At 44.9% G+C, this 26,183-nt stretch overlaps 1 protein-coding gene across 3 annotated transcripts in view; it reads right to left on the minus strand.

The window, feature by feature from the left end:
- Positions 1-699: 699 nt before the first annotated feature.
- ATG4B (autophagy related 4B cysteine peptidase) overlaps positions 700-26,183 on the minus strand; it is a 47,959-nt gene continuing 22,475 nt past the window's right edge. For all 3 annotated transcript variants that reach the window (XM_069083349.1, XM_069083350.1, XM_069083348.1), the window contains 7 exons: positions 22,505-22,584; positions 20,420-20,613; positions 18,810-18,888; positions 18,098-18,243; positions 14,036-14,092; positions 13,468-13,561; positions 700-12,247 (listed from right to left, as the gene is read on the minus strand). In XM_069083349.1, the coding sequence (XP_068939450.1) occupies positions 12,174-12,247; positions 13,468-13,561; positions 14,036-14,092; positions 18,098-18,243; positions 18,810-18,888; positions 20,420-20,613; positions 22,505-22,584 (724 nt within the window). In that variant the 3' untranslated portion in view covers positions 700-12,173. The remainder of the gene's footprint in view (positions 12,248-13,467; positions 13,562-14,035; positions 14,093-18,097; positions 18,244-18,809; positions 18,889-20,419; positions 20,614-22,504; positions 22,585-26,183) is intronic.

Below are 26,183 nucleotides of genomic sequence, written 5' to 3' on the forward strand. Positions count from 1 at the left end.
CCCTTTCACCTTCCTGCTCTTCCCCTCCTTTGTAAGAGTTTTTTCTTGCCTCTTCTATATGAGATAATTTACCCTATTCTATCTCTCCCTTTCGTCTCCCATTATATTCCTCTCGCCTCTTAATTTTATTTTTGTTATCATCCCTTTCTATTCAACTAATCCTGTGCCCCATGTATACACGTACACACACTCATATATATTTATACACACATATGCCCTGCTATACACATATATATGTATGTATACATATGTATTCCCTTCAACTGTCCTCATATTGAGAAAAGTCTCATGAGTTATAATTATCATTTTTCCATGTAGGAATGTAAATAGTTCGACTTTAATAAGGTCCTTATGATTTCCTTTCCCTGTCTACCTTCTTATGCTTCTCCTGCCTCGTATTTAAAAGTCAAATTTTCTGTTCAGCTCTGGTTTTTTCATCAAGAATGCTTGAAAGTGGGGCGAATAGGTGGCGCAGTAAGAGCTGGCCCCAGAGTCGGGAGGACCCAGGATTGGTTCCAGCCTCAGATACTTAACACCCACACACAAAAAAAAAAGCTCGAAAATCCTCTATTCCATTGAATGACCATATTTCCCCCTGAAGCATTATTCTCATTTTTGCTGGGAAGGTGAGAGCCCGAGATGTTCTAACAGAGATCAGTGCAAGATTGGCAGTATAGAGAAACATAGTCCTTCACACTGTTATAAAATGAGGTCAGTTGTTTTTATTTGTATCCTTATTATAAATTAAGTACCAAGTAGCTTAATTCCAAATACTCTGAACTGACAGCTCTTTTCAGAAAGGAAGCATGAGAAAGTTTATTTTAAGCAGGAAGTTTTAGTATGTGTAGAAGTTTGGCTTCAGTCTACAGTAACTGGATTACATTAAGAACTCCTCATAAAGTGACTGAAATAAATGCCCCGGTGAAGCCCAGTCCTGGGGAAAGTGGGGTGGGTGGGAGCAAGTCATGGCCCAGGTCTCCCTAGCATGGTCAGTAAGACTGACAGAATGGGTGGGCAAGGTCTTTGAAGTCATCGTTAGCTTTCTGACGGTTGAACGACCATTCTCTTTTTCCACATCGGGATGAACAGAGAACAGATGGTCTTCCTTTGACACATGTCTAAAAAACACAGATGCCCAAGCAGTACAAGGGTTACGCTGGTCAGTGTTTGTCTCAGTCATTAATAACCTCTTACAGTGACATAGAGAGAGGTGAGGCCTTCCTAATGGCCCCAGCCAGGACTTCTTCATTGCTGAGACTGTAGGAAATCTGGTCTCCATCCATGAACATCTTCAAGGAAACTTAACCTGGACATTAATGCAGCTGCTGCTAATATCTGATAGCTCAGTTCTGGGAGAAATTTTCCGGGGGGAAGAGACTTGAGATGAACAAGAATATGGTTTCTAAGGAAGCAGCACAAATGGATTAGTCAGTGAGCCCTTGGTCCATACAAACGTTTCTCTCCTATCACCCACCCTGTTTCATAGATTCACTTGCTCAGCAGAGTTCTTGGTTCTGGTAGCTGAATTCACAGCTGGGGGGGGGGGGGGCGAGAAGTACTCTGGGGCCATTTCTGCCAGCCCATTTCCATCAAGCTTTGTTCTGCTCCCTTCTTTAACCTGTTCTCCCATGGTGCTCTGGCTGGCAATGCATTGTTGGAAAGGAAACACTCTTCCAAGCACCTGAGATTGGGTGCTCACTGACACTGAAACTGCTCCCGTCTTAGTGACACCATGTCACAGACCTTTCCTAGGGCTTCTCTCTTAGACGATATACATCTAAAGAATCCTCATTCAAGAAGACTATCACCTGCCTTAAAAAAAAAAAAAAGGCTTTGCAAGCGAATGACACCATCATTTGAAAGATGAGTTCCATGAATTTGGATGTCTTTAAAAACAAAATGAATTTGTATATCCATGCTCAAATAAAATTTAAAATACAGCCTTTTGGGGGGGAAGGGCTAACTTGGAATGTTATAGGAGACTGATGTCCACACCTTCAAATATGAAGGTCAGACCTGAGAATGTTAGGAATAACCAGGAAGTTTTCCAAGAATCGGAGTATATTGTGGGCTTATTAGCACAATGCTGTGCACCCAGTAAATGCTCTATCCACATGAAATAACTCACGTTAACTACATCGAAAGATTGTACAGTGCCGTATAACGTCACCATGATGTGGCATCACGTTTACACAAGCAGGTGTAAAACAAGCTTGTTAGACACAGAGTGCTGAGTTTGTCACCTGAAAATTCCTACCTGCCTTTCTGTGCTTTGAACATACAACTTCTGATGCTGTCGATGAAGCTGAGCTACCAGGGAAAGTTCCATGATTTGTGAATACAAGACAGAGTTGTCTGGGGCGGGTTCTATGTTGAGTGCACTTGAGTCTAGACCATTGTTTAATTCATGTAAGCTGTAACTAGAGACTTTAACATCAGGAAGCACTTGAGGAATGCATTTCTTTTGGAGACCCTCCTCCTTAGGAACCTCAGTCCTGTCTTTTCAGGGTTTGATGTAAATCTGATATACTTACCTCTACAGGTCTGCAGAGAGCCGTTGTATACTGGTCAGCTTTTATCCAGATTATCCCCCAAGGCTCCTCGTGGCTATGGGCTTACTCTTTATTAAAAAAGGCTATGTCTGAGTCATCTTGGTTCCTTTCACCTCTCAGAGTAACCAAAGCGTCTTTTAGCTCAGGACTCTGCAAAACTTTGACTGTAGTCAGCTCTAACACTGAGGCAAGCTTTACTCACAAAATTGGAGCCCATTATCCAGCCTTCTTAGAAAGATCTTTGGAACTGAGGTTTTTTGGTGTTGGTAGTGGAAATGGTGGGTCATTCATGAACCTTTTTTGGTGAGGTCTAATGGAGCCAAGGAGCAGCTCGGTGGTACCATGGTGCACAGAGTGCCAGGCCTAGAGTCAGGAAGACTCATCAACCTGAGTTCAAATCTGGCTAGCTATGAAGATGAGCAAATCACTTCACCCTGTTTGCCTCAGTTTCCCCATCTATAAAATGAGCTGGAGAAGGAAATGGCCAACCACTCCCGTATCTCTGCCAAGAAAACCCCCAATGGAGTCACAAAGAGTCAGACACAACTGAAACGACTGAGCCACGGTAACAATGGTGTGACTCAAGGCTAGACTGAGAAGGACCCTCTGGTTGGGTAAGAGAATTGACTGCAGTAGGGGGCAGTGGGACATCAGCCCGTTGGTCCAAAAGAGAAGCAGTACTGTCTGTAGTTGGTTGGTTTGGGCAGAAAGAAACAGGTTGGACTTGCCCACCTGGGAATTAGCCTGAGCCATTTCATGGAGCTGGAGTAATAATGATCGTCTATTATTATCCCCACTTTACAGATAACAAAACTGAGACTGAGAGAGATGTAGTGACTCATCCAGATTCACATGGCTAGTGTCCTAACTCAGGTCTTCCTGATTCATCCATGGAGCCACCCAGCTGCCATCAATGGGCTCTAAGTAACTGAAGATCAGATTTCAGGCTCCCACTATGAAACTGAGCTTGAAATCTCAGGGTGATCACAGAAAGACCTGCGGGGGAGGGGGGGAGCTTGTATTACATAAAACACTGAGTAAGGACAGTCTTAGCTGTCTACTAGTAGTCACATTTTCATCTTTTGCAGAGAAAATTCCATCAAGTAAACGAAAAACTATTAAACACCAATTTAACAAGAAAAAGCAACTTTTAAAAGCCACACACAGATATAAACATGGAAATGGAGACCTCATCTCCTGGTCCTTCATCACTGTAGAAGGAACACCTGGGAGACAACAGACACAGTAGCCCTTACATGTGATTCTTTGCCACATGTAGCTTACTTGTTCCCCCAACACTGGGGAAACCATGGCTGCTTGAGCGCTCCTGCCAACTCTTCATTTGGCTGGGTTGAGGAAGCCCAGAAATCAAACCAACTGTCCCCTGGAGCAACAGCCCGGAATAAACCATGGAGTTGGTTCAGGTTTTTTTGCCTCTGCCCTTGGACAAAAGCAACAATGTGGAATGAGTAACCAGGGGAAATACAAGATTCTTGTTTGAACTCTGTCCTGCCCTTTCCAATCATATTTACTCATTTTAACCTAACAACTTTCTGTGTAAAAGCCAGCAAAGAAAATCTTCCACCCAAGGAGTAAATTGTTAAAAATAAATGGTGGACCAAAGCATTTCACTCACCTGGTTTAACATTTCCTTAGACTAGAAACCTATCACACAAACTTCTCTAATCTTGCCATGTGTTTGTTGCCTCTTGAGCATATACAACAGGGATTTTTTTCCCTGCCCTACACCATCTTCTGATGTCCATTTTACTGCATGAACCAAAATGACCTTTTTCTTGAAGTAAAAAACCATCTAACGTTCAAATTACACTTGGGATTGTCACTGGCCCAGAAAAGATCAAGGGCCCCCAAGACATCTATTTTAAAAACATACTCAGGCAAACCATCAACTGATCAGACTTGGAAGTCTGGATGTTAATGCCCATAAGCATAAGGCATAGATTATTTTAGAAACAGGACCTTAGAAATACCATATGGCTCACAAAATATATTCCCTACAACCACCATGTGTAATAATTATCGTCCCTAACCAAGAAAATGGAGGTCTTGTTGAAGGTGACAAGCCCATCACCAGATATCTAATAAATCTCAGAGGAGACATCCTCATGCCTCAAATAAGGAGTTTCCATTTGGTCTTACTGCAGCAGCCAGCCACTGAAGGGTTCTGAGTAGGAAGGTGATACAGGAATCCTGTCATTTTACAGAAGAGAAAGTAGATTCAGGGAGAGGAGTTAGCCAAGTCACAGCTACCTAGCAGATAAGCCCATCCTGATTTTCATTCTTGCCCCCTTTCTACTATATTTCACTAAAACATTCTTTATACTGTACATAGGCAGGAAGAGAAAGATTTCAGTTCCTACAATGAGTTTGTTCATAGCATGTACCCAAGGAGAATAATTTTGTTGGTAGGAACACAGACCTAGTTTCTTAACTGTCCTAATGGGATTGCTCTGAAAAACTTCAGCTTGACTTGCTCTTAAAATGTTACAATCTCTCTCTGGGTCCTACTTAAAAGAACAGACAGACCAAGCTCAAGTACAGGCTGTCACACCAAGAGGCCCACATAAAATGGGGATAATCTGTGAACTGACAATCTCAACAAACATTAATGAAATGCCTACTTTATTCAAGGAACTGCGCTGGGAGCTGCAGATTTAAATAAAGCATTTATGAAGTGTTGACTATGTTTTAGACACTGTGCTAAGCAAGCCTCTGCCCCTGAGGGGCTGACATTCTAACAGTGTAGAGATGGCCAAGAAGGGGCTTGGAGGCCAGTTCTGAGCCAGAGAAGGCTCGACTATGGTAGTAAAACCCTCAGAGCTGTCTAAAGTTCTGGGAGGATGGTGACCAGAGTGCAGGCACTGTGAGGTGGAGATAGTCTGAAAGTGAAGGTAAAGTGATATAAATGGGTAAGATAGGTGAATAGTCAAGGGAAAAGGAAGATGGCAGGGAGGAAGCTAACAATAAACTTATTAAACTCCTAAGTTTTATACGAATGTGAGGCATCATTTGTAAAATAAGGTGCTGGGCTACATAAGGGCATCTGTGAATTTTAGACTTTATAGTTTCCTTTGTAATCTTATGTATCTCATTTTATACATTTAAAAACATTCTGAGCACCTAGATGTTCATTCCACCAGACTGCTCAAGGGTCCATGGCACATCTAGCTCTGGACTAGATGCCTTCTGTTTCCTTCTGGGTTGATAACTGAGTCAATCTATCATTTGTGGGGAGAGTGGGGCTCCCAAATTAGTCGTTTCTTGGTCATACAAGAGCAATTGGGTTTGAGGAAGGAACTGGTGAGATCAGGAAGGTGGTAGATAATCATGACATCACTCTTTCTCTTGCCCCATAGCACTGGTTCATAATCCTGGGAACTCTTCCCCCTTTCCCTAATTTTCCCGCTTCGGTCTCTGTATCACTTAAGATTTCATGGATCAAGACAATCAAGAGTGAAGAGAAAATGGAAGATTTCTATTGGATGAAATGACTAAGACACTTAAGATGGGAAGTGAGAAGTAACTAAAAGATTGAATGTCTTCCTTTGGAAATGCCCAAGATTTCAAAAACTTGAGGACAAGCAAAAAGCTGCTGGAAGAGACTTGGGTTTTGCTTTGATATTTGCCAGAGGCAAAAATCAGTCAAACAACACTTAATTGAACTCTGTGAGGTACCAAGAACAAAGTGCTGGAAAGGAGATCAGAACATTCTACACCGTCCCCTTCACCTAAGGGTTTTGGCAGCATCGGAAGAACTAGAGGCAGGCACTAATAGCTTTGGTCATTTGGAGATAATTCCCTGCTGGGGGACCGATGGGCCATCTGCTTCCCAGTGATTACTAACTGAATTGCAGAAGGCAAATCTCGTGGCTAGAACCTTATTAAAGAGTAATGCTTTAGTATGTAATAAAAAGAACCCAGGGCTCTAGGACTTCCCCCTAAACAAGTTCTGTGCTCCCCAAAAGCTCCTGAGCATGGCAATAGAGATTCCTCAGATTTAGGAGTACACACAGAAGACATTCAACAAACTATAGGTTACTTTTCTCAACAATACAGATTAGTCAGCCGAATCACACTGACCTGAGCAGATAATCCCAACGAACAAACAATTCTTTCACGGCTACCTCCAAGTGCACACCTACGAACCCCGAACGAGAACTCATTCAATAAGGTCAGTTTGGCTATAGAAGGCTGGCAGCCAATCCAAGATATCCAATATCCCTGACCAAGATAAAAGCTGTTATCTAAAGCTCGGTGGGGGACCTTTTCCACCCCCTCCTCTTAAGAGACACTGCTCCATCAGGAGAAGGAAGCATCGAGACTGTAGCTGGGAAATTAAGCAGTGTTGTCAACTAATCCCAAAGCCTGTCTCTTACATGACTCTTTCTCTAGTGAAGCTCTGGGACCTAAGATCACAGAGCACCAAGCTCTCAGGAGAACAAAAGTGATAAATAATTCAAGAGTGATACAAGGACAGAGTAGGCAAAACCACTTCACCAACATGTCCATCGCAAGTGGCACAAGAACTAAGGCACCTACAGCTGGCTGGGAAAGGCAGCCTGGTCACATAGGGGCTCATTCATTAATGTCCCCAAGGTAACGACTACAACAGATTATGTAAACTCAATATGGAAGATACAGGAGAAAATATGGACAAGAACCACAGAGGCCAAGATAGGGAGAGAATGTGGGGTTAGCCCAAATCACAACTCTTTTAGAGTGGGCTTCTGAAATATTACCACCCTTCCAAAATATTTATTACCAGATAAACTGTTCACAGGTCTTCAGTTTTATTTTGAAAATAGTCATAGGACGACAACTGGCCTAGAGCTAGAAGGGACTTCTGAGTCAGAATCATTTTACAGATAAGGAAACAGGCCCAGGGAGGTTAAGTGACTTGCCCAGAGTCACACACGTAATGCATCAGAGATGGGATTTGAACCCAGATCCTGGCTCCAGACCCAGTGCTTTTTTCACCTGTACCACACTGCTCTCCATCCAGAGGCTCAACACCGCATGCCAACATGGCATCCCCCCCTGGGAAATCATTATTCCCTGGTTTTAGGCACCAATGACCAAGGCAAAGGCTAGATCCAGCAGGGTACTACCCTGTATCCCTCGCTCTGCTGAATGCTTGTGCCTTTCATGACAGTTATAGGAGATGGTCCTGCCTTAAGCTTATCAGTGACACTTATGCAAATGGCACAAAGGTTAAACTAATAATGTCCTGAAATCTTCCGCTGGTAACAATCGGTAAAATTGGGCTAGGGAGAGGGGCACAGAAAACCAAACTGCTACTGCAGTGCAAGCTGGAAAAGGGCAAGCCCCCTTAAGCACCCACAGCAGCACCAACATACCCCAAAGCACAATCTGGGACCTCACCACCACCCAAGACACTCCAGTTACAGTCCAATGCTGTAGGCATGCAAAGGCGGGACAAATAAAACCATGTCCCAGAGTAGACTTTCCAGTAAACGCAAGTAACAACACTGACACCATTTCTAATCATGGAAGTTAACATGGCAAACATACTTTGCCTTGGCATATTCTTTTGCTAGCAACTGATGTGTCTTCCCCTGACGTTTCTTCCGTACTTTTGAGGAACCCCCAACTGCGTGGGGGGCAAAAACTATCCAAGCTTTGAATAAACATAGGCCTTCTGTTCCTTCCTCTTCCCCTCTGGTGCTTTTATCCTCGACATGCAGCTCTCACAGAAGAAGAGCTCCAACAATAAAACAAATGGGCCCATAACCGGCCAAGAGGTGATGGAAGTGTGGCACGTCGAGGCCTCCCCGTAACCCTCTTCTCAGTGTCTACACCGTGAAATCAGAGTTTTAATGAGGTTATTGTTTTAGTTCCCATATAGCAGACCGCGTTCAGCACAAACCCACCTGATACTAACTTCCACAACAAAGCAGAAGACAGAACAAGGGTCTGTTAGGAGAAAAACTGACTTTGGAGGATGTTCATTCTACTAAGCACATTCTGTCCAGTGCCTTGGCTGCTATGACCTCTACCCCACCATTCTCATACTAGGACATTCTCTTTGAGGGTGACCAACAAGTGTGTGAACGCTCCATGAGCATGATTCTATTCTTTCTCTCTTACTTTTGCTTCCAGATCCACTGGGAGGCACAGACCACTCACCCCATCAGCACAGAAATGGAAGGTGTCCTCCATGTAAAAGCACACTCACACTGGTAGGAGGCTTTCTCCAGGAACCCTTAAGCTCTTAATGGAGATGAACTGTGCACTGTTACTGTAGGAAATTAACATTACTCACTTTTCCTAGAACAGCTTCTCATATTTTTCTAGGAAAGTTTTCATTAAGAACATGGAAGGCAAAGTAAAATATAACACACCCCCCAAACCTGAGACAGAACATGAGCTTACATGAGACCAGGATAAACTAATTTGTTAGATGACCATTCTTTCATGCTATTAGCTCATCTTTCACTTAAAAAACAAACACCACCTAAATTCACCAGAAAAATCACACTCCAATAGTGACAAGTAAAAGCCTAATTTTGTTCTTCATTCTATTATTCTACCAGACAAGCATTCAGGTACACTCAACTCAAAAGAACGCATGCTTCAACTGTCTTCTAACTATGCTTTTCCATTTTTAAAAGCTCCACCAAAAGGCTATATGCATTTCTGCACTAGCTGGGCTGTTATTTTGGATGCTTCAGGTCCCAGATAATGATTTAGACTGGGGGTCAGAGAACCTGAATGAAGGAACGCTTCTGTTTGGCCAGCCCTGGGTTGACTTTCGTCAGATTGATCACTGAGGAGTTCTATGAAGGAGTTGGTATCTCAGCGAACAGCACCATGGACACAAAACGAGGGAACAGAATGCACTACAAACCATCATTCTGTGCAGAACAAGAAGCAGTGAGGATTCTCTGTGCACTTGTAGTGACATCAACATACCAAACATGCTGTGACATACTCCATGAATTTGTAGGAGGCACTCCCAGTACTTCAACATAGCATGAGCGAGTGAGACATGTGTGGCATCCATACAGTGCCAACAACTGGCATGGCAGGCCAGCCTTGGCATCACAAAACTTGTGCAGAGGATCAATGCCCAGCCTGGGGTTGCCACCCACCTTAAGACTGTCATTGATGGTCTTGTGACTCAGGGAGAGGAATATCCCAGACATGGAGAGTTAACTCAGGGGTTCCTCCCATAGCAACTGACACAGCCGTATGTAATAGGCAGGAGAATGTCTAGAACACACTAGGGGGAAAATTCCCCTGCAGGAGCACTGTCATCCTGGATCCCTGGACTTTGCCCCAGCAAACTTTCTCAATCTGTCAAGTGCACCAGACCTCAGGAGGGGGAGGAATAGTCCCCACCTATGCACAGTATTGAGACAAGGCCTACTTTGTTGTGAAAATCTGAGGGTTCAACATTTCCAGATGACTCCATAAATTAAGGGGGAAAGTGCCACCCAAAGTACAACAAAAAGAATCCTTCTCCCAAGGTCTGGATCTCAAACGAACCATCTTCCAGCCACACCATCACCTTAAGGCAGACAAATCCATCTCACTGGGAATTAATTCAGTGATGTTTCAGAAACCCAAGGGCTTTTAAGAAGCTTATCAGTTATTTATTCAGATAAAAACATAAAGCACTAAACGGAGAACAATCCCCACTCTCCTCACCCACCCCCAAATGTACATGAAAGACTAGGAATGGACAAGAAAAGGAAAAGAAGGGAAATGGGGGAACGTGTTTCTTCTAGACTTCAGGAAGGTGCCTTGCAGCCTGTCCATAAGACACATAGCCCTGGAGGCAAGCCACCCGGATCCCTTTCCTTTGCCATTATGGAACTGAACATTCAGGTGTTCCTCACAATTTACCTGCTGAGGCCAGGAACAGGAGTCAAAAAGTGGCAAACCTGGGCACCTAGTATTTTTGCGAATACTGATTTCTCTTTCCTAAGAACAAAGTACAGTAAAAGCAATTTTTCCTCATAGAAGATCCACTTCCCCCATATTCCCTATATGCATGATTAACAGATGGCCCAAAGACCCCTCTCCCTTTCTTTAAACATTTCCTAAAGAATGGACAACACTCTCAGGACAAATGGCAGCTTTATGCTAAAACAGGACTAAAGAGCCAGCAAGTTAAGTACTAAAGTGATTAGCATGTATATAGCAGGACAGACTAGAATGACACAACCACAGACCCCCAACAGCGAAAGAAAACCGAACAGGCCATTTCTGAGGAGGGCCTTGAGAATATCCCAGGCTGGCCAACCTGCTGGACAACTACAACAGTGGTCAGCCACTGGTCTCTAACACGTCACTGCACTGGACTCCTAAGTTCCAAACTGTTCAGTTGAAAACCGCATAAAGCCAATGCCCTGATAGGTCATATTTCACAGAGCGTGGAAACCAGGGAGGAACTCTCGTTTGTTGGCTGTGGCCTCTTTCTCCTTCACGCCTTTCCACATCACTGATGGCAGGGAGACATCTTCCCAAAGACTTTCTGCTAATATTCTTGTCTGTCAAGAGACCCACGTGATTCTTGGTTCAATGGGAGAAACAGGCTCTTTCTTAATCTCTTCCCCCTCAGAAACATAGCCTAGCTGCTCTAGGTCTTGGATGGTGATGCAGTCTTACCGAGGAGATGGACACACCCGGAGCTTTTAGATGATGAAAACTTTGAGAACAGCATCAACCACTCCGAAAATTTATCCCTTATATGCCCCCTATGACCTCGGGGGCATGCTGGCTTCGCCGGGGCAGAAATAATTCTCTTTTGCTTTCTCTTAAATACACTCTTCACAAGTAAAGGGGTTTTGTTTTACAGTGTGAGTGTGTAGTGGTCTTAAATGGCCAATTTTGACTTTTTTTCTTTTAAAACAATAAACCTTGGTGTAATAAAGTTCAGTCAGTACAATTCCCACCCCCCAAGGGTAGCCCTTAAAAATAATGGAGTAGGATAGAGCTTAAAGAAGACAAAGAAAGACAATTATGTGTCTGTAAGAAAACACTGCATATGAAGCGACAGCAGCATCACTCTGTGGAACAGCAGGTGAAAACTGGTGTGAGAGCACAGTCCCCTCCGGGCACAACACGTCTGCCTGGCTCCAGAGACTTCTACTTGAGGGATGTCCAGCCTACTTTGCTCATGTGCATAACTAAAAAGAGGAACGGACATCCCAAGCCAACCAAAGCTCAGCGTGTTACAGGAGGTGGAACATGAGCTCATCTGCTCCAGAGGGCCCAGCCAACGGGGAGAGGCTTCTCCAGACAGCACACTCGACAGTCTTGCCTCTGCTCGTCTCACACATGGGACCTTTCAACATTGAGGCACCACTGTCTCCATTTCCTGAAAAAGTGTTTTGTGCTGAGGATCCTGACTCCAAGCATTAAGGCTTCCATGAAAACATATTCTTGATCCAAGGACAGAATGCAGACAACGCCCCCTCTGTGCTGAGGCTACACGCACGCCGGGATGAATGGAACACTGGGATGTCATCAAGCGCCTGTGAAAACCTGTGAGCCGGGCTCTCAGAGGGGCTTCCCTCCCCACCCCCCACCCCCCACGTAACACAGATCAGGCAAGTCAGTGTCCTAGCCTTTTCAAAGGGACAAAATTTCAAAGTCTTCATCTTCTGAATCAAAGAATCTTTCCAGTCTCTCTACGTCGGAAGAATCTAGAGGACAGAAAACAAAGCATTTTGGGTCAATGGAGTATTTGAGTTGGGTGCGGATGGGATGGGAGGGAGAGGGGGAAGAGTCCTAGTATAACCAACAGATAGTCCCTGAGTACTTCCTATGGGCGGAGTGCTATCTATACTAGGGTTTGTGGGGTTATAAAGCTTAACATCAGGCCCCCACTTTCAGGGAGTTTATACTGTAACTGGGGAGAAAAGACATACACGTACATGAAAAGATCTTTACTGCTGCTAGCCTATGCATGTATTCTAACTGAAACAGTAGAGAACATTTTGTAGGAAAGGGTTTCCAAATGGTGTGGTCAGGAAAGGTGTGAGGGTAGAGGCAAGGGCTTAGCTAGAACTTAGAGAGAGTATAGGCCCAGTGGGCACCCAAGCCACAAGGCATGTTTAGAAAAAACAAGGAGGTCCTCAGATGCTGGTTTGTCTGATCCCTCATTTTCTAGGGGAGAACACTGGGGAGGCTTCTCAACGAGCTGTCAAGGCAGAGCCTGGCCATGAAGCAGGGTGTCCCTCTGATTACAAATCAAGACCTTTTTCCACTAGGCTATGCTGTTTCTATCTGAGAAGGACCAGAGGGATGAAATGTTTTGAGTGGGGAGAAAAGTCAGGAAATGGAGAAAATAGGACAGTAGAGAATGGATAAAAATTAGAAACACTCTTAGACATCATTAATTTATATCAAAACATCAGCAGTAGTTTAGGATTAACAATTGAAAAGACAAACACATGTAAAATCCATATACAAATTAGTCAATTAACCCAAGTGTTTAGATAAGTTAAAAAATGAAATGGCAACAGGAATCATGGACCACAACACAAGACTACAAAGTAACGAGTTCACAGGAGGGCTTATAATAAAACAAAACACAAAACTCTACAAAAATTCACTAGAAATCTACAACTTTCTTCAACATTCATATAATTGAAGACAAAAGTAAAGAAGAAAATAGCTACTCCTTATTTTTCTGGGTCAAAAACACAGATGTATATTATTAAAAAAATGTGCAGGGAGAAATTCAGGATAGGATGTGGGCCTAAGCTTTGAAATTTCTCAATGTCTTGTTTCTCCCTAGCTGTGGCATTCAAACGAAAAGCTCAAATGGGAGCAATTAATACCCAAAAGAGTGTACAAAAAGAGGCATCACAAGTCCTGCAGGCTTCTAAACCGTCCACTATAGGGACCACATGGATGTTACCTAGTGAGAGATTCAGAACGTCTGGGCACGAGAAGTGTGAAGGCTGACGCTCAACCAGCTCAAACATCGGTAGGGCTCCTGGGATTCGAGACAACTGTGAGGGAAACCACACAAAGAAACTTAAGAAGAAACCTGGTGCACTGAACGATCCTATCCACGATGCTCCTGAGCCAAAGATAGACCAGAGACCTGACATATGGAAAGAAAGGTTCCAAGAAGGTGATCCCCATGGGAAAATTTCAATATTATTTTCCACAAGGATAATTTTGTCAGATTTCTATTTGTAACTTACATAACTAAAGGTACAAAGAAAAATATCAATAAGCCATAAACTTGAGGCACAGATTTAATGTAAAAATATCATTCAAATTCAGAGCAAATGTAATGATCATCATCACCACCATCATCTAGAGGTCAACACAAAATTCAGAACCACCTTCAAACTCCCTTTAAAATATAACTCGGCATAATTATTCTCAGTATTTTACCTGTTTCTTAAGAAACACAGATTCTAACTTTATTATAAAGACTTGTTTATGCAGGACTGAAGATAAGAAAAAAGACCAACCTTTTTGACTTGTTGGCACCAATCATTGAAGTCTTCCTCAGTCTTGCAGAAAAAACCCTAAAAGAGAAATCTAGTGTAAGTGGAAATGTGGAAACCCAAACTAAGTCTAGCCTGGGCACTGAAACGGTTCCAGTCAGTCAATCTTGAAAAATGAGCAGTGGACACAGGCTGGCTGCCCTCTGCTTCTTTTTCTCCCCTCTTACTTTTTACAGCCTCACCCTCTTCCTCCTTCCCAATTCTGTTTTGACTGCATGCATTAATGAAAGTACAAGATTCTGGTTCCAGCAACTGTGTCAGCTGAAATGCTTTAAAGAAAAAGTCACTAAAATACAAAAGCCAAACCAAGATAGTTTAGCAACTTTTTTCCTTAAATAAGTGCTGCCTATGAATGGTAAAGGTCAGATTTTTTTCAAATCTGCTAACAATAAAATCAAAATCTTAAATCCCACAAATATTTTAGTTAACATGTACGGCCAAAACAATACCAAAAGAGAAAACTAAAAAACTAAACTCAGTGCTTAACATCAGAACCTGGCACACAGGAAATGTTTAATAAACAGATGTTGAGGACACATGTATAACCTATTATCAAATTGCTTACCATCTTAGGGAAAAAGGGGAAAAATCTGGAACTCAAAATGTTATTTAAAAAATGAATGTTAAAAATTATCTTTACATGTAGTTGGAAAAAATAAAATATTATTTAAAAGAAAAAAGTTGACTAACATATAATTACTAGAAGAAATATTGCTTTTAAGAAACAAAATATTTGGCAGCACAGAGAGTAAGAGCACCAGCCCCAGAGTCGGGATGACCTGGGATCGAATCCGGGCTCAGACACTTAGCACCCACCCAGAAACACCTGGCCATGTAACCCTGAGGTTACTTAACCCCAATTGCTTAAAAAAAAAAAATATTTGAAATAATCCTCAACTTTCAGCAAAATCAACAGGACCTTGAACGAGACAGATCACAAATTTGGCACTGAGGCTTGATAGAGGAGCATGGGAAACCTTCAATTACCTAGACATCTCATGGAGAGCTTTCTCTGCCAAAAGTAGAGTAGCTCAAAATGCCTTGCCTTGTTGCCTTAATGACAAATTCTTCATTCAAAAGGAGAAGCCAAGGGGGAGGACCGTCTGTCTGGCAGCTCCTTACTAACAACAATAAAGGGCATTTGCCAGGGACATGCTCATCCTCTCTCGATTCCAAGTGCCCAGCTCTGCTGGATCACATCCCCTTTCAGGATACTCTCTTCCTCGGCCTCCCCTTTCCTGGTCTTCTCTGCTGACTCTCAGCAGGTAGTCCCCCCAGGAGCCTGACCTTGGGCCCCTCCTTGAGTATCTGCTTCAGCCCCAAGATTTAAGGCCCTTTCAACATCCACCTTGATCTCATCCTTCGTTCCCAATCAGGAGCACATAGGAGCCCATCACTTGCTCAGTCCCCTGAAGTAAAATGGAACGTTCTAAAAGGTGAGAACTTTTGGCTTTTGCAACCTTAGCTCTTGGACACAGAGTACATGCTAGGGACCATTCCATCAGAAAATGCGAATAAGTGACATAAGCATTTTACTCACCTCCATCATACACAGTATGGTCATGCTGGACAGACACAAAAGTTCAGCAAGAAACAAAGCCGGATCATAATGCAGAGGGAAAGTACTCCACAAACCCTTCAAGGGTCACCTTCTAGAACTGGGAAGAGTCAAGGGACTAAAGCCTGTGCTTCCCCAATTCATCACCAAGAGAGCGTGAAATGTCTGCAGTGCTATGGCACAATACAGTGCCAAACTGCGCCTATGTGTGTATTTTAAAAAAGAAATGGCATTTCTTAAGCACTAGGTCTTAGGCACTGTACTAGACCTGGGGGATACAGCCACTGCCCTCAAGAGGCTTACATTCTCCAATAGGAAGACACTAAACGCATAGAAGACAGAACCTACTTACAAAAGAGACACTGTCTCTTCATAGACTAGCAGCAGCCATTCTGGGCCCCATTCCAGGTTACCACAGAGGAAGGGAGCTGCTTCCTACCCAAGAGGTGGAGTGAGTGGGTGACCACTCCAGACCTTGAGGCAGGAACTGAGAAGCTGCACCAGGGGAAACCAGGGCCAGAATAGCTGGTTTATTCTAGGAAGCCTCAGGCATTGGCACAAAGACCAGTTTTGGTGGACAGGCTGGGAGCCTCCCAGAGCTCTCTCCCCAGTCACTCTCTTCTGCCTTGGTTTGCAGGCATTTCTGAAAGCTTTGAGATGGACTATAAATCTTCCTCAGAGCCCTGGTTGTACGTCTCAGCACACTCCCCTCAGTAGGGCCTCGTGTGGAAGCCTCAGGGGAGGGTCTCTTCTGCCCTCGTGGCCCACCTGCCTCCACAGTCCCTGGACTGTGGCTGTAGGCTGGCAGGATCTCCACTCTCAGAGCCCTTGCAGTGCACTCCACTCCACAAGCCAGCAACACCTTGCAACTTGGATGAGAACAGGCTCCCTCAAGATAATTGGTTTCACTCTGGGACAGGGAAGCTTCTCCTAACATCAAGCCTCATTTGGCCTCTGCAACCCCAATCTACTGCTCCTAGTTCTGCCTTAGCTGAGGGAAGGACCAGACTGTGTGATATACTAGAGAATGACAAGTTCTGTCTTGTTAAAGATTCAGTATTTCAATTAATGCTTCAGTAAGTGTTTTTCTGATAATCTCTATGTGAAAATAGCAGTGACAAGCAGACTTAAGAAAAATAAATTTTATAATATATGTGACTTCAGTAATGTATAAAGAAAGATAAAAAAGCAAAATCGAACAATATAATTAAAATGACCTCAGAAGAGAGACCAGAAAATGTCGCTTCCTCCAGTAATAAAAAAGGTAAAGATTACAGGAATGGGACACTGCACACGCTGCCAGACAAGGGCGCTATGTTTGGTCTTGCTAAGTTTTGTTTTTGTTTTCTTAAATTTAAATCTTTGTTATAAGGGAAAATTTGCTGGGTCCAGGCACAAGGAAGACACTTGGGTTCAGAAATCAATATGATGTAAGAAAAAAGCCCTCCTTGATACTTCAGTACAAGTTAAGTTACAAGAATTTCCAAAGAAAGTAGAGAAAAACAACTTTCGGTCTGTGATTTTGGGAACGTAGACCCTTCTCTGCCAGCACATATAAGGAGTCTTCCACATTTACAAGAATGCTTCTGAAAGGTGCTGAGACTGAAAAGTAGTCATTGTTCTGTGGTGAACCCAGAGAACAGGGCTTTGAGAGCTTGCACTGGAATCCAGACAGGAGACATGCAGGTGTCCTCAGGCTGCATAAGGTTGGTCAGGGCTTTTCAATGACAAAAAAGCAAAGCCCTTGTGAACCCAGTGTTACCGCCACACCATAAGACGCAAGAGTCAGGCTTCAGGGAATGGAAAGACAAAATGGGAAGACATTCACTTTAAACTGGGGAAGTTCATTTCAATTCCAAGGGTTCCTTTTACTTTTAACATGCCTTGGCCCAAAGTGATTTTTGAGGACCATCCAGATAAAGGAGATGGTTCCAGAAATAAGAATATATGAGAGGGGAAGAACCACCCTCCAGCCCACAGCTGCAATGAAAAGAGGTGAGGCAGTAAGTATGCCCCTACCATGCATATACGCCAAGGAGGTCAAAGAGAAAGAGAAAGGCCAAGAAGACCCCAAGAATCATTCCATGCAATACTTGGCAGGGGTGCCCGCTGATTGAAGGATAACTGAATATTGTGCCTGAAGAAATGATGACTAGGAAGAATTCCACAATATGTGGGAAGATTCACATGAAATGATGCAGACAAGAAGGACTACAGCAATGGAAATGGGATTCCCCAAGGGAAGATGACCTCCTGAGCAATGAGGAAAAAAAAACAGAGAAGGCCCAAGCAAGTATCCTTTCCACTTCACAGCACGAGGCACACAGCCAGACAAGATTTCAGCATGGCAAGTTTTTGCTTAATTGTTTTTCTTCAGCTTGAAAGAAGATGAGGGTGGGTAGTAATGCCTGTGGGTGGGCCAGAAAAAGAATGCTTAGAGAATGTGGAAAGGGGTCCTGGATACGCACCACTGCAATAGAAGGGTCAAGCTCCCCGATGTTCATTCGGCACGGAGGGTGCTGGCAGTGGAAAGTCTCATCGGGGAGAACGCCGCCTTCTGCCAGCTCCACCGCAGGCTGGGTTGTATGTGGGTCCAGGTAAATCAGCTCCTCCCCTGGGTGAGCAAAGGGAAAATGAGAGAGTGTGAGCAAACATCCTGAGCAAGGAGGTAAGCGAGCAGGCAAGGGTCCTGCCCTCCTTGCCACATTAAAATCAACTCAAGGGAAAAAGGTGAGAGAATAAAGAAAGTAAACACTGATGGGGTAAGGAAGCAAGCATCATTAAAACCACAGACTGTCTGACAGGTAGGCAAGCAGTTTTTAGATGGGAAAACAAGGATGGGCTTAGGGTAATGAGGCCCAAAAAAGGAAAGAGAAACACAGAAGGAAGGACCTCCTCAGAGCCAGTGAGGGATAATCCCTTAGAAAAGGGTGGCATGTCAGGTCTGTCTACCTGAAACTGGACCCACCCACGCAAGGGAAGTCAGCAAGGTGGAGGCTGAGTGTTCTGAGACAGGAGTGCGCAGTGGACGTGTGGGCAGGAGGAGAGGGAGAGACTGCAGCATTGCTCCATGGCATGAACTGAAAGGCACTGGGATACGCTGAGCATTTTTCTATTTCTCCTTTTTTAAATTTCGAGGCAATTTGGATACCACAGTAAACCAGGCTGTGGGCGACTCACCTACATATCCAATGAAGTAGTGAGCACTGTTGGGCTTCCCTCCAATTACTCCCAGGGACTGGGGCATCATAAAACAGTGCTGCAGAGGAGACAGGGCGAGAAAGAGAGAGAGAACACTGAGACGTCATACGCTGATGAGGGCCGGGAGGAGTAACATAACCCTGAGGAAACCAAGCCGGCGCTGTCTGGAGGGGCTGCTTCACGCACAAGCTCACATGACACCTGGGGACCATCGCAGGAAGGCTATGGTCCAGAGCTAGAGGCTAAGGGACAGCCTATCCGAGATTCAGAAGGGCAAGCCTGGGGAAGGCTTCAGAAAGAAGGGAGGCCCTAGAGAAAATACCAGATAGAGAAACGGAGGGAAAGACACTGTGGGAAGGGAAAACAGCAGGAGAAAGGCCTAGAGGCAAAACTGTCACGGTACACAGAGAGCCAAGAGCCTGACCTGACTCAAGCCCCAAGAGATGAGCCCAAGGAGCCAGCTCATGGAAGGGCTTCAATGCCAGGGGGAGAAGCACAGGCTTCTGACAGGTTCTGGGGAAGCAGGTGCTGAAGTACAGCAACCGGATCAAAGGTGCACCTGAGGGACCTCCACCTGACAGTGATGTGTGAGATGGCAATGAAACCACAGAGACCATGGGCAAGGCAAGCACCCTCTCTGGGCTCCTGATCTGTACAACGAGGGGGCTCAACTGCAGGCTTCTTGGGCCCCTCTCAGTCTCTGACTTCGGGGGAGGCTCCTCCTGATATCAGGCCCTAAGTGCCATTAGCTCTGAACAGCGTGGGGGGAACAGGAAGAGGGGAATCCAGATGAACTTCATGTGTGGGAATGAGAAGGATGATGACAAACGGACAGAGGAGAGAGAGAAGATCCTAAACATGGGAAGTGATTTGCAGTTCCCCAAAGAGAAGTCCTTGACAGTTGAAACCCAATCACCGAGTCTAAACCTTAAGTCAGAAGAGGCAGAAAAGTTCTGTGAGTCTGTGAAGTGAGTTTTGATTGGGCCCTTGGGCCAGGAGATTTAGGTTCGACATCCCGCTCCCCATCCAGCTCCTGCCAGGACTGGCAGAAAACACAGCACCACACCCAGCTAAGCCAGGTGGAACATCTCATCTGTTGTCACGTATATAAATGTTATTTATAAGTGATGTGAGGCCACTCTGGTCACTGAAGGACCCGAAGGCCCCGGCTCCAGGTGGCCTGTTAGTGATTCAGAGTGTGACTCAGAACCACTTCCCTGCTCTTTCTTTTCCTGTAAAAGGAGGGAGCTCTCAGGTCTCTCACCTCTAACACTTTCATCTGATGTCTAACCATAATATTAAGTCATCAGAGGACGTGAGCCGAACACCAGAGGCGCTGTGTCCAAACCTAGCCCAGGCAGCTTACAAACTCCCCACACAGCTCCTGTGCCAGCACAGACACCACCATCCAACCACTGAGCCGTCTGGGCGTCTAGCACGGCCACGCACCCCAGGACCAAACAGCTTCTATTTCAAGTGCTGGTTTGAAGGCAGAAGAAAAGCACGCAGCCCAAAATCTGATGACACTTCAATGTGAAATCCCACCTCACTGCAGGCTAGAGCACTGAGCCCTGCTTCCCAAACCCTACCTTGAGGGTTTCAGTGTAAGCTTCATTGATGTCTGTGAGCCCAAGGCGGAGAGGGATCAGCAACACCAGCGGCTTCCACGGTGATAGCCTGGCAGTGACCTGGGCTCCAGGCGGGTACCCATTAGACAGCAGCTCTGGGTCTGGAGAGAACGCAGCAGCATCGGGGCACGGACAATTAGCCTTGCACAACCTCCCTAAAAAAGGTGAAAATCAGCATAGAGGAGAACAACAGCCTCAGAGCAAACACTCAGTAACTCCTGCACACACTGAAAACAAGAAACACCAAAGTTCACAACTGCTACTGAGCCCGAGTGTCTCCTCATCAGAGCACAAACAGAGGCCTTCTCCCTGCCCAGCATCCTTGGCCCTGCAAGTGCCTCCTAAACCACCCCAAAGCCTCTTTCCCCGTCTCTCTCACTGGTTGAGCATCCCCCTCCTGTTCTCTGTGGCAGGCGCCCCTTGGTGAGCACATCCACCCCACCAGGTTCTGTCCACTCCCTCACAGGAGGCGACCGTCTCCTTTTTTTTATATTTGTAATCCCAGCACTCAGGACAGGGCCTGGCCCTCGGTTAAATGCTTGCTGACCAGTGACTCCCAAGCTCACAGATCCAATCATTTCTTCCTGAGCTCCTCCTACAACTCTGCCTGCCTGCAGGTCACACTCCTCCCCCACGGGCTAGTCTTCTGGGACTTCAAATGCAACATGTTTCTGACAGACACCATCACTCACCCTCTTGACCCGGCCCCCTCCTCTGAACTTCCCTCTTTGTGTGTCTGGCACCATCACCCCAGGACACCTCAGCTTCCTTCTCCTCCGATCCCCTACAACCAGTCTCCAAGGTCTGCTTAATCCAGGATGTCCTTGCTGGCTCCCCCTGCTCCCCACGGCCCTGGTTGAGAAGATGGCTTCTCAACTCCTCTGCTTGCCTCCAAGAAAGCCATTTCTTATTTGTCAAAATAATCTTCCTAAGGCAACATTCAAGGGCCCCGAAGGATGAGCATTTCCACTCGCGTGGAAAGCTGCTCATGCCCACACACACTATTTCTCTTCCGTACAATCACATAAAAGTGGCCTGATGTAAGGAATGTGGACTAATTTAAGAGCTATTTAAAAGGGAAACGGGCTGTTTTGAGAAGCGCTGGGCTCCTCTTCACTTGAAGGACTTGAGCAGAGATCGGATGTGGACTTGTTGGGTCGTGAATTCTTTGTAAGGTACTAACTGCACAAGATTGCCTCTGAAGTCTTTCCCAGCTCATATGCTGTGATTTTTTGAGACTGTGGATTCTCGAGGACTCCAGTATTTAGGCAACTAGTCAAAGCACTCATCTAAGCTCTTTTAAATAAGATTTAACAACTAAGCTTTAAATTCCTGCAAAGCTGGCACCCTGTATTTTCAGTCTTTTTAATGAAATCCGCCCTTAGAGGACCACATGGGACAAAAATGGCCTGATGGCTACAGTGGGATGTCCATGGCCATCTCATTCTTGAAGGACGAGTTGCTTGGGTAAGATTTCCTGGATGAAATGTGACCTAACAGGTATCTGAGAATCTCTAAGTGGGTTCTATTTGTATCCAGCTGTATCAAAGGCACAGCAAAACGCAGGCCACTCTGAACTTTTCCTCAATCTGCAAAGATGGTTTACAGAAGGGTCTGTGTAGCGACCCTCCCTCCTGCCAGCTCTCCAGTGCTCTCTCAGGAGCCCTCTGGGTTTTCAATGGATTTTCTTTCACTTTGCTGAGACCAGACGGATTGGCAGAAACGACGCTTCGCTCTCCCATTAGATGCTTCTGTCTGTCAGAGTCCCACAGCTCCACAGCACAGGCCCCAGCACTAACCTTCCTTCACACCAACAGCATGGGACAGGCCGCTGCCCTCATGATCCTGCTTTGGTCTGAAGCTTACCGAGACCTACTCTACTCTAAAATCCCTTCCCAAAGTGCCTGCCCTGTGCTGCCAAGAGTGGTGTTCAGTCCCGAGTTTACAGTAAGGTCTGCCAACCCCCTGAGCTCTGCTCTGATTCATCTGAAGCTTCTTACAGGTAATTCTGCTTCTGCAGTATCTCTCAGCACTTCAGGGACTTACTTATCTCCTCCATCACCACAGTGTTGTCCATCGCTATGTGGACGGCCAGTGAACTCCACGTATCAAAAACAGCAAGCTTCCTGAAAATGAGCAAGAGGGAGAGAAATAAGCAGGTCAGTGGGCTCTTGAAAGGACCCCGTTATGCAGGTTTCTCTTCTCTTTGGTTCTCAAGGTGAAAAGCTGTGGTGACCAAGTACAGCAGAAGACAAGCAGCACGGATAGGACAAGACAAAACCAGCACCAAGACGAGCCTCCCAGCAGGGAGCCTCAAGTCACGTCTTGAGAGCTGGGGCCTCCTTCCCACCAGCCCCGAGCCATCCAGCCACCTCTCATGACCTGCTCCCCACCCCTATGGCTACTCTCTCACAGAGTGACTGGTAACCTCCAACTCTGTTCAAGTCAGGAGTAGGCGACCATGTCACAAGAGCAGCACTGTGAAGAATGCACCCCTGAGCCACACACCCAATCAGTCTCACTGTTCACTTTTATTTTAAAGTTAATTGGACATATTGCAACAACATGCAAAATCATTACTGTTCTACTGCACAGTAACAGGCATAAATGATAAGCAGTTTTCACATACAGAACTGCAATTTATAATTTTTTTTGAGGGGGTGAAAGGCAAGGCAACTGGGGTTAAGTGACTTGCCCAAGGTCATACAGCTAGTGTGTCAAGCATCTGAGGCCAAATTTGAACTCTGGTCCTCCTGACTCCAGGGCTGGTGCTCTATTCACTGCACCACCTAGCTGCCCCAATTATAATTTGTTTTTGTTTTTCCCCTTTTCTTTAGCTCTTAGAGGTCCTTGTGTTTTTTTTTTGCTTTTTGGAAGGGGGAATGCAAGGCAACTGGGGTTAAGTGACTTGCCCAAAGTCACATGGCTAGTAAGTGTTAACTGTCTGAGGCCAGATTTTAACTCAGGTCCTCCTGACTCCAGGGCCAGTGATCTATTCACTATGCCACCTAGCCACCCCAATTAATATTTTTTTAAAGCCAAAAAATTTTTAAGTTTACTTTCTCCTGGTAACCATTCTTCCACAATCTCTTAAGTATCAGTGTTCTGTTTCTTTAACATGTAAAAAACTGGCACTCACAAACCCTTAAGAGACAATGGTCCTCTATCCAACTCCACTTCAGCTGGGGCTCCCTTCCCTGACTCTCCTTTTCCCCCATCCCCAACACCTGCAAGGGAGTTAAGAGGAGAGGGACAGACATCCAGGAGTGGGAATAGGGACAATACATCCTGAGAGCCCTGCCATCCGAAAGGGCTGAAGCATCCGACAAATAGGGAAGACAGAGGGTTGGATAGAAAGGAGGGATCTGTGCTTGGGCAGGGGAGGCTCAAGGTTCCCAATCCCCAGCAGCAAGAATGCAATGACAACAGGACATGTGCAGAAACTACTGGGAAAGAAACTCTCAGCAGCCATAGCTTAGGGGACCAAAACCAACCAGACTCTTCTGATTGGTCATCCCGACAGTGCACATGGTGGCAGCGAGGCTAAGAGGAAGGACACTGTGAACTTTAAGTGCTGCTCTGCCTCCAGACTTCAGCATTGTGAAAGAAATTAAAAAAAAATTTTTAAATAGAAGACAAAGCCGTTCATCCCACAATAAAACAGAAGAGGCTTTAAAAACAATAACAACCAGGAAAGGAGTAACTCAATAAGGTTAAGTTTTCGTCTAGGCTTGCTTAAATAACCCTGAAAGTGGTCAGCCCTGGGAGGCTTCAAGGGAAGAAGCCTTCCGAGCCTTCCACCTTCTGTGCAGGACTCGCTCTTTTCTGCTCGCCTGGGAAGAGCCTTTCACTTCTTTGGCCAGCACCACCAGCTGCTACCAGTTTAGAGGGCCTGTGGGCAAAAGGGCACCCTCCTACACTTTTGGTGGAACTACATATTGAGGCAGCCGTTCTGGAAAGCACTTTAGAAAAAGATGAATGCCAGAACCCACAGATAAAAAAATATTTATGCCAGCTCTTTTTGAGATGGGGAAGAACTGGAGACTAAGGGCATGTCCATCAACTGGAGAATGGATGAACAAGTTACAGTATATGCATGTGATACTGTAAGATAAGAAAGTCCTAGGAAGACTTCTATCAACTGACGTAAAGTGAAGTGAGCAGAACCTGAGCCATTTATACCATAACAATATTATAAGAACAAAGAAATAATCTTGAAAGACTTGAGAATTCTGATCAACACAGTGACCAGACATAACTTCAGAACTCGCCCACCTGTGACCAGAGGCGGATGGATGCAGAGGCAGCCTAAGACATTTTGGGGACATGGCCAGTCATTTGTTCTGCTTGATTATACATGTTTTTAACAAGTTTTGCTTTTCTTGCTTTCTTAATGTAAGGGAGGGAGATGAGAAGTTGGAAAGGACAGAACAAAGACCTGAAAATAAAATAAATTAAAAAAAACCTTAGTAGTTCCTGGGGAAACCTCAACAGTATCAAAGCCAGCGTTGCTCAAACTGTGCTCTCAGACATTCCAAATCAATTGTGGAATCATGATCAATTTCAATACTAGTAACACTTAGCCTTCTAAAATTTTAAGGTTTTTAAAATTTTGGTGGGGGAAAAATAGGACAGACAGAAAGCATGAAAAGCCCAAGATAGCGCCTGTAAACAAAGAGACTCCAAAAGAATGTAGGATTTGATGGAGAATGAGTGAGTCAACTTCACAGAAGCAGGGTCAGGCCAGGCCTGGGCAGGCTGAAGAACCTAAGCTGGGTGAGGGGAGGTGATAAAAGAGTGTGTGCTTGTGAGTGAGTCTGTGAGGCCAGTGTCCTCTGTCCTACTTCTTACCTGCCATTCAATTCCAGAGAAAGGGAAGGAGCCCAGACCAACCTCCCTTACATTATCATTCCCTACAAATGACCACAGGCCAGTTCCCATAGCAGACCCCCTTCCTACAGAAACCTAGCAGGCTCTCACCAGTACCCATGGTCTAAGCACAGTCTACGTCGAATGGGTTCTTCTCTGTCTTTCAAGTCATTTTGTCCCAAACACAAAGATCATGTTATCAAGTTCACTCAACACATATGGACTAGTCTGACAATGACACCTACAGTCCCCACCCTTTACTTAGGCTTCCTGCCACCAAACATTATTTGTGGGCCATTTCAATATAATTCAAGCCCAAGTGCTCCATGACTAAATAAGCTTTGAAAATACTGTTTTCATGTTGTTGGGATGCAGCTTTCATAGTGACATTCAATAGTGACAATAGCAGATGGGGAAACTGGTAGTGATGGGAGAAAGAGAACCAAGGTCTTCCTACATCCCCTAAAATCACAATATGGAGAGGCTACTTGGAAGACAAAATATTATAGAATTTCAGTCAATTTTGTTTTCATTTTCTATTGGAAAATACTCTAGGAATGATTGATTAATCACTTGGAAAAGCATGGAAAGGGCCCCTTCAAAAAACATTAAGGGTAATAATGTTTTATTTTTAAAAATTACTTTCTTTTTGCCTTTTTTTTTTTTTTGAGGGGGAAGGTAGGGCAATGGGGTTAAGTGACTTGCCCAAGGTCACACAGCTAATTTTGTGTTAAGTGTCTTGAGGCCAGATTTGAACTCGGGTCCTCCTGACTCCAGGGCTGGTGCTCTATTCACTGAGCCACCTAGCCACCCCTTTAAATTACTTTCAAACAATACTAACAGTTGAGCATGTTTT

The sequence above is a fragment of the Petaurus breviceps genome, unplaced genomic scaffold (assembly GCF_028583685.1).
Source record: "Petaurus breviceps papuanus isolate PSGF00001 unplaced genomic scaffold, PetGlider_PUasm1.0 173, whole genome shotgun sequence".
NCBI lineage: Eukaryota > Metazoa > Chordata > Mammalia > Diprotodontia > Petauridae > Petaurus > Petaurus breviceps.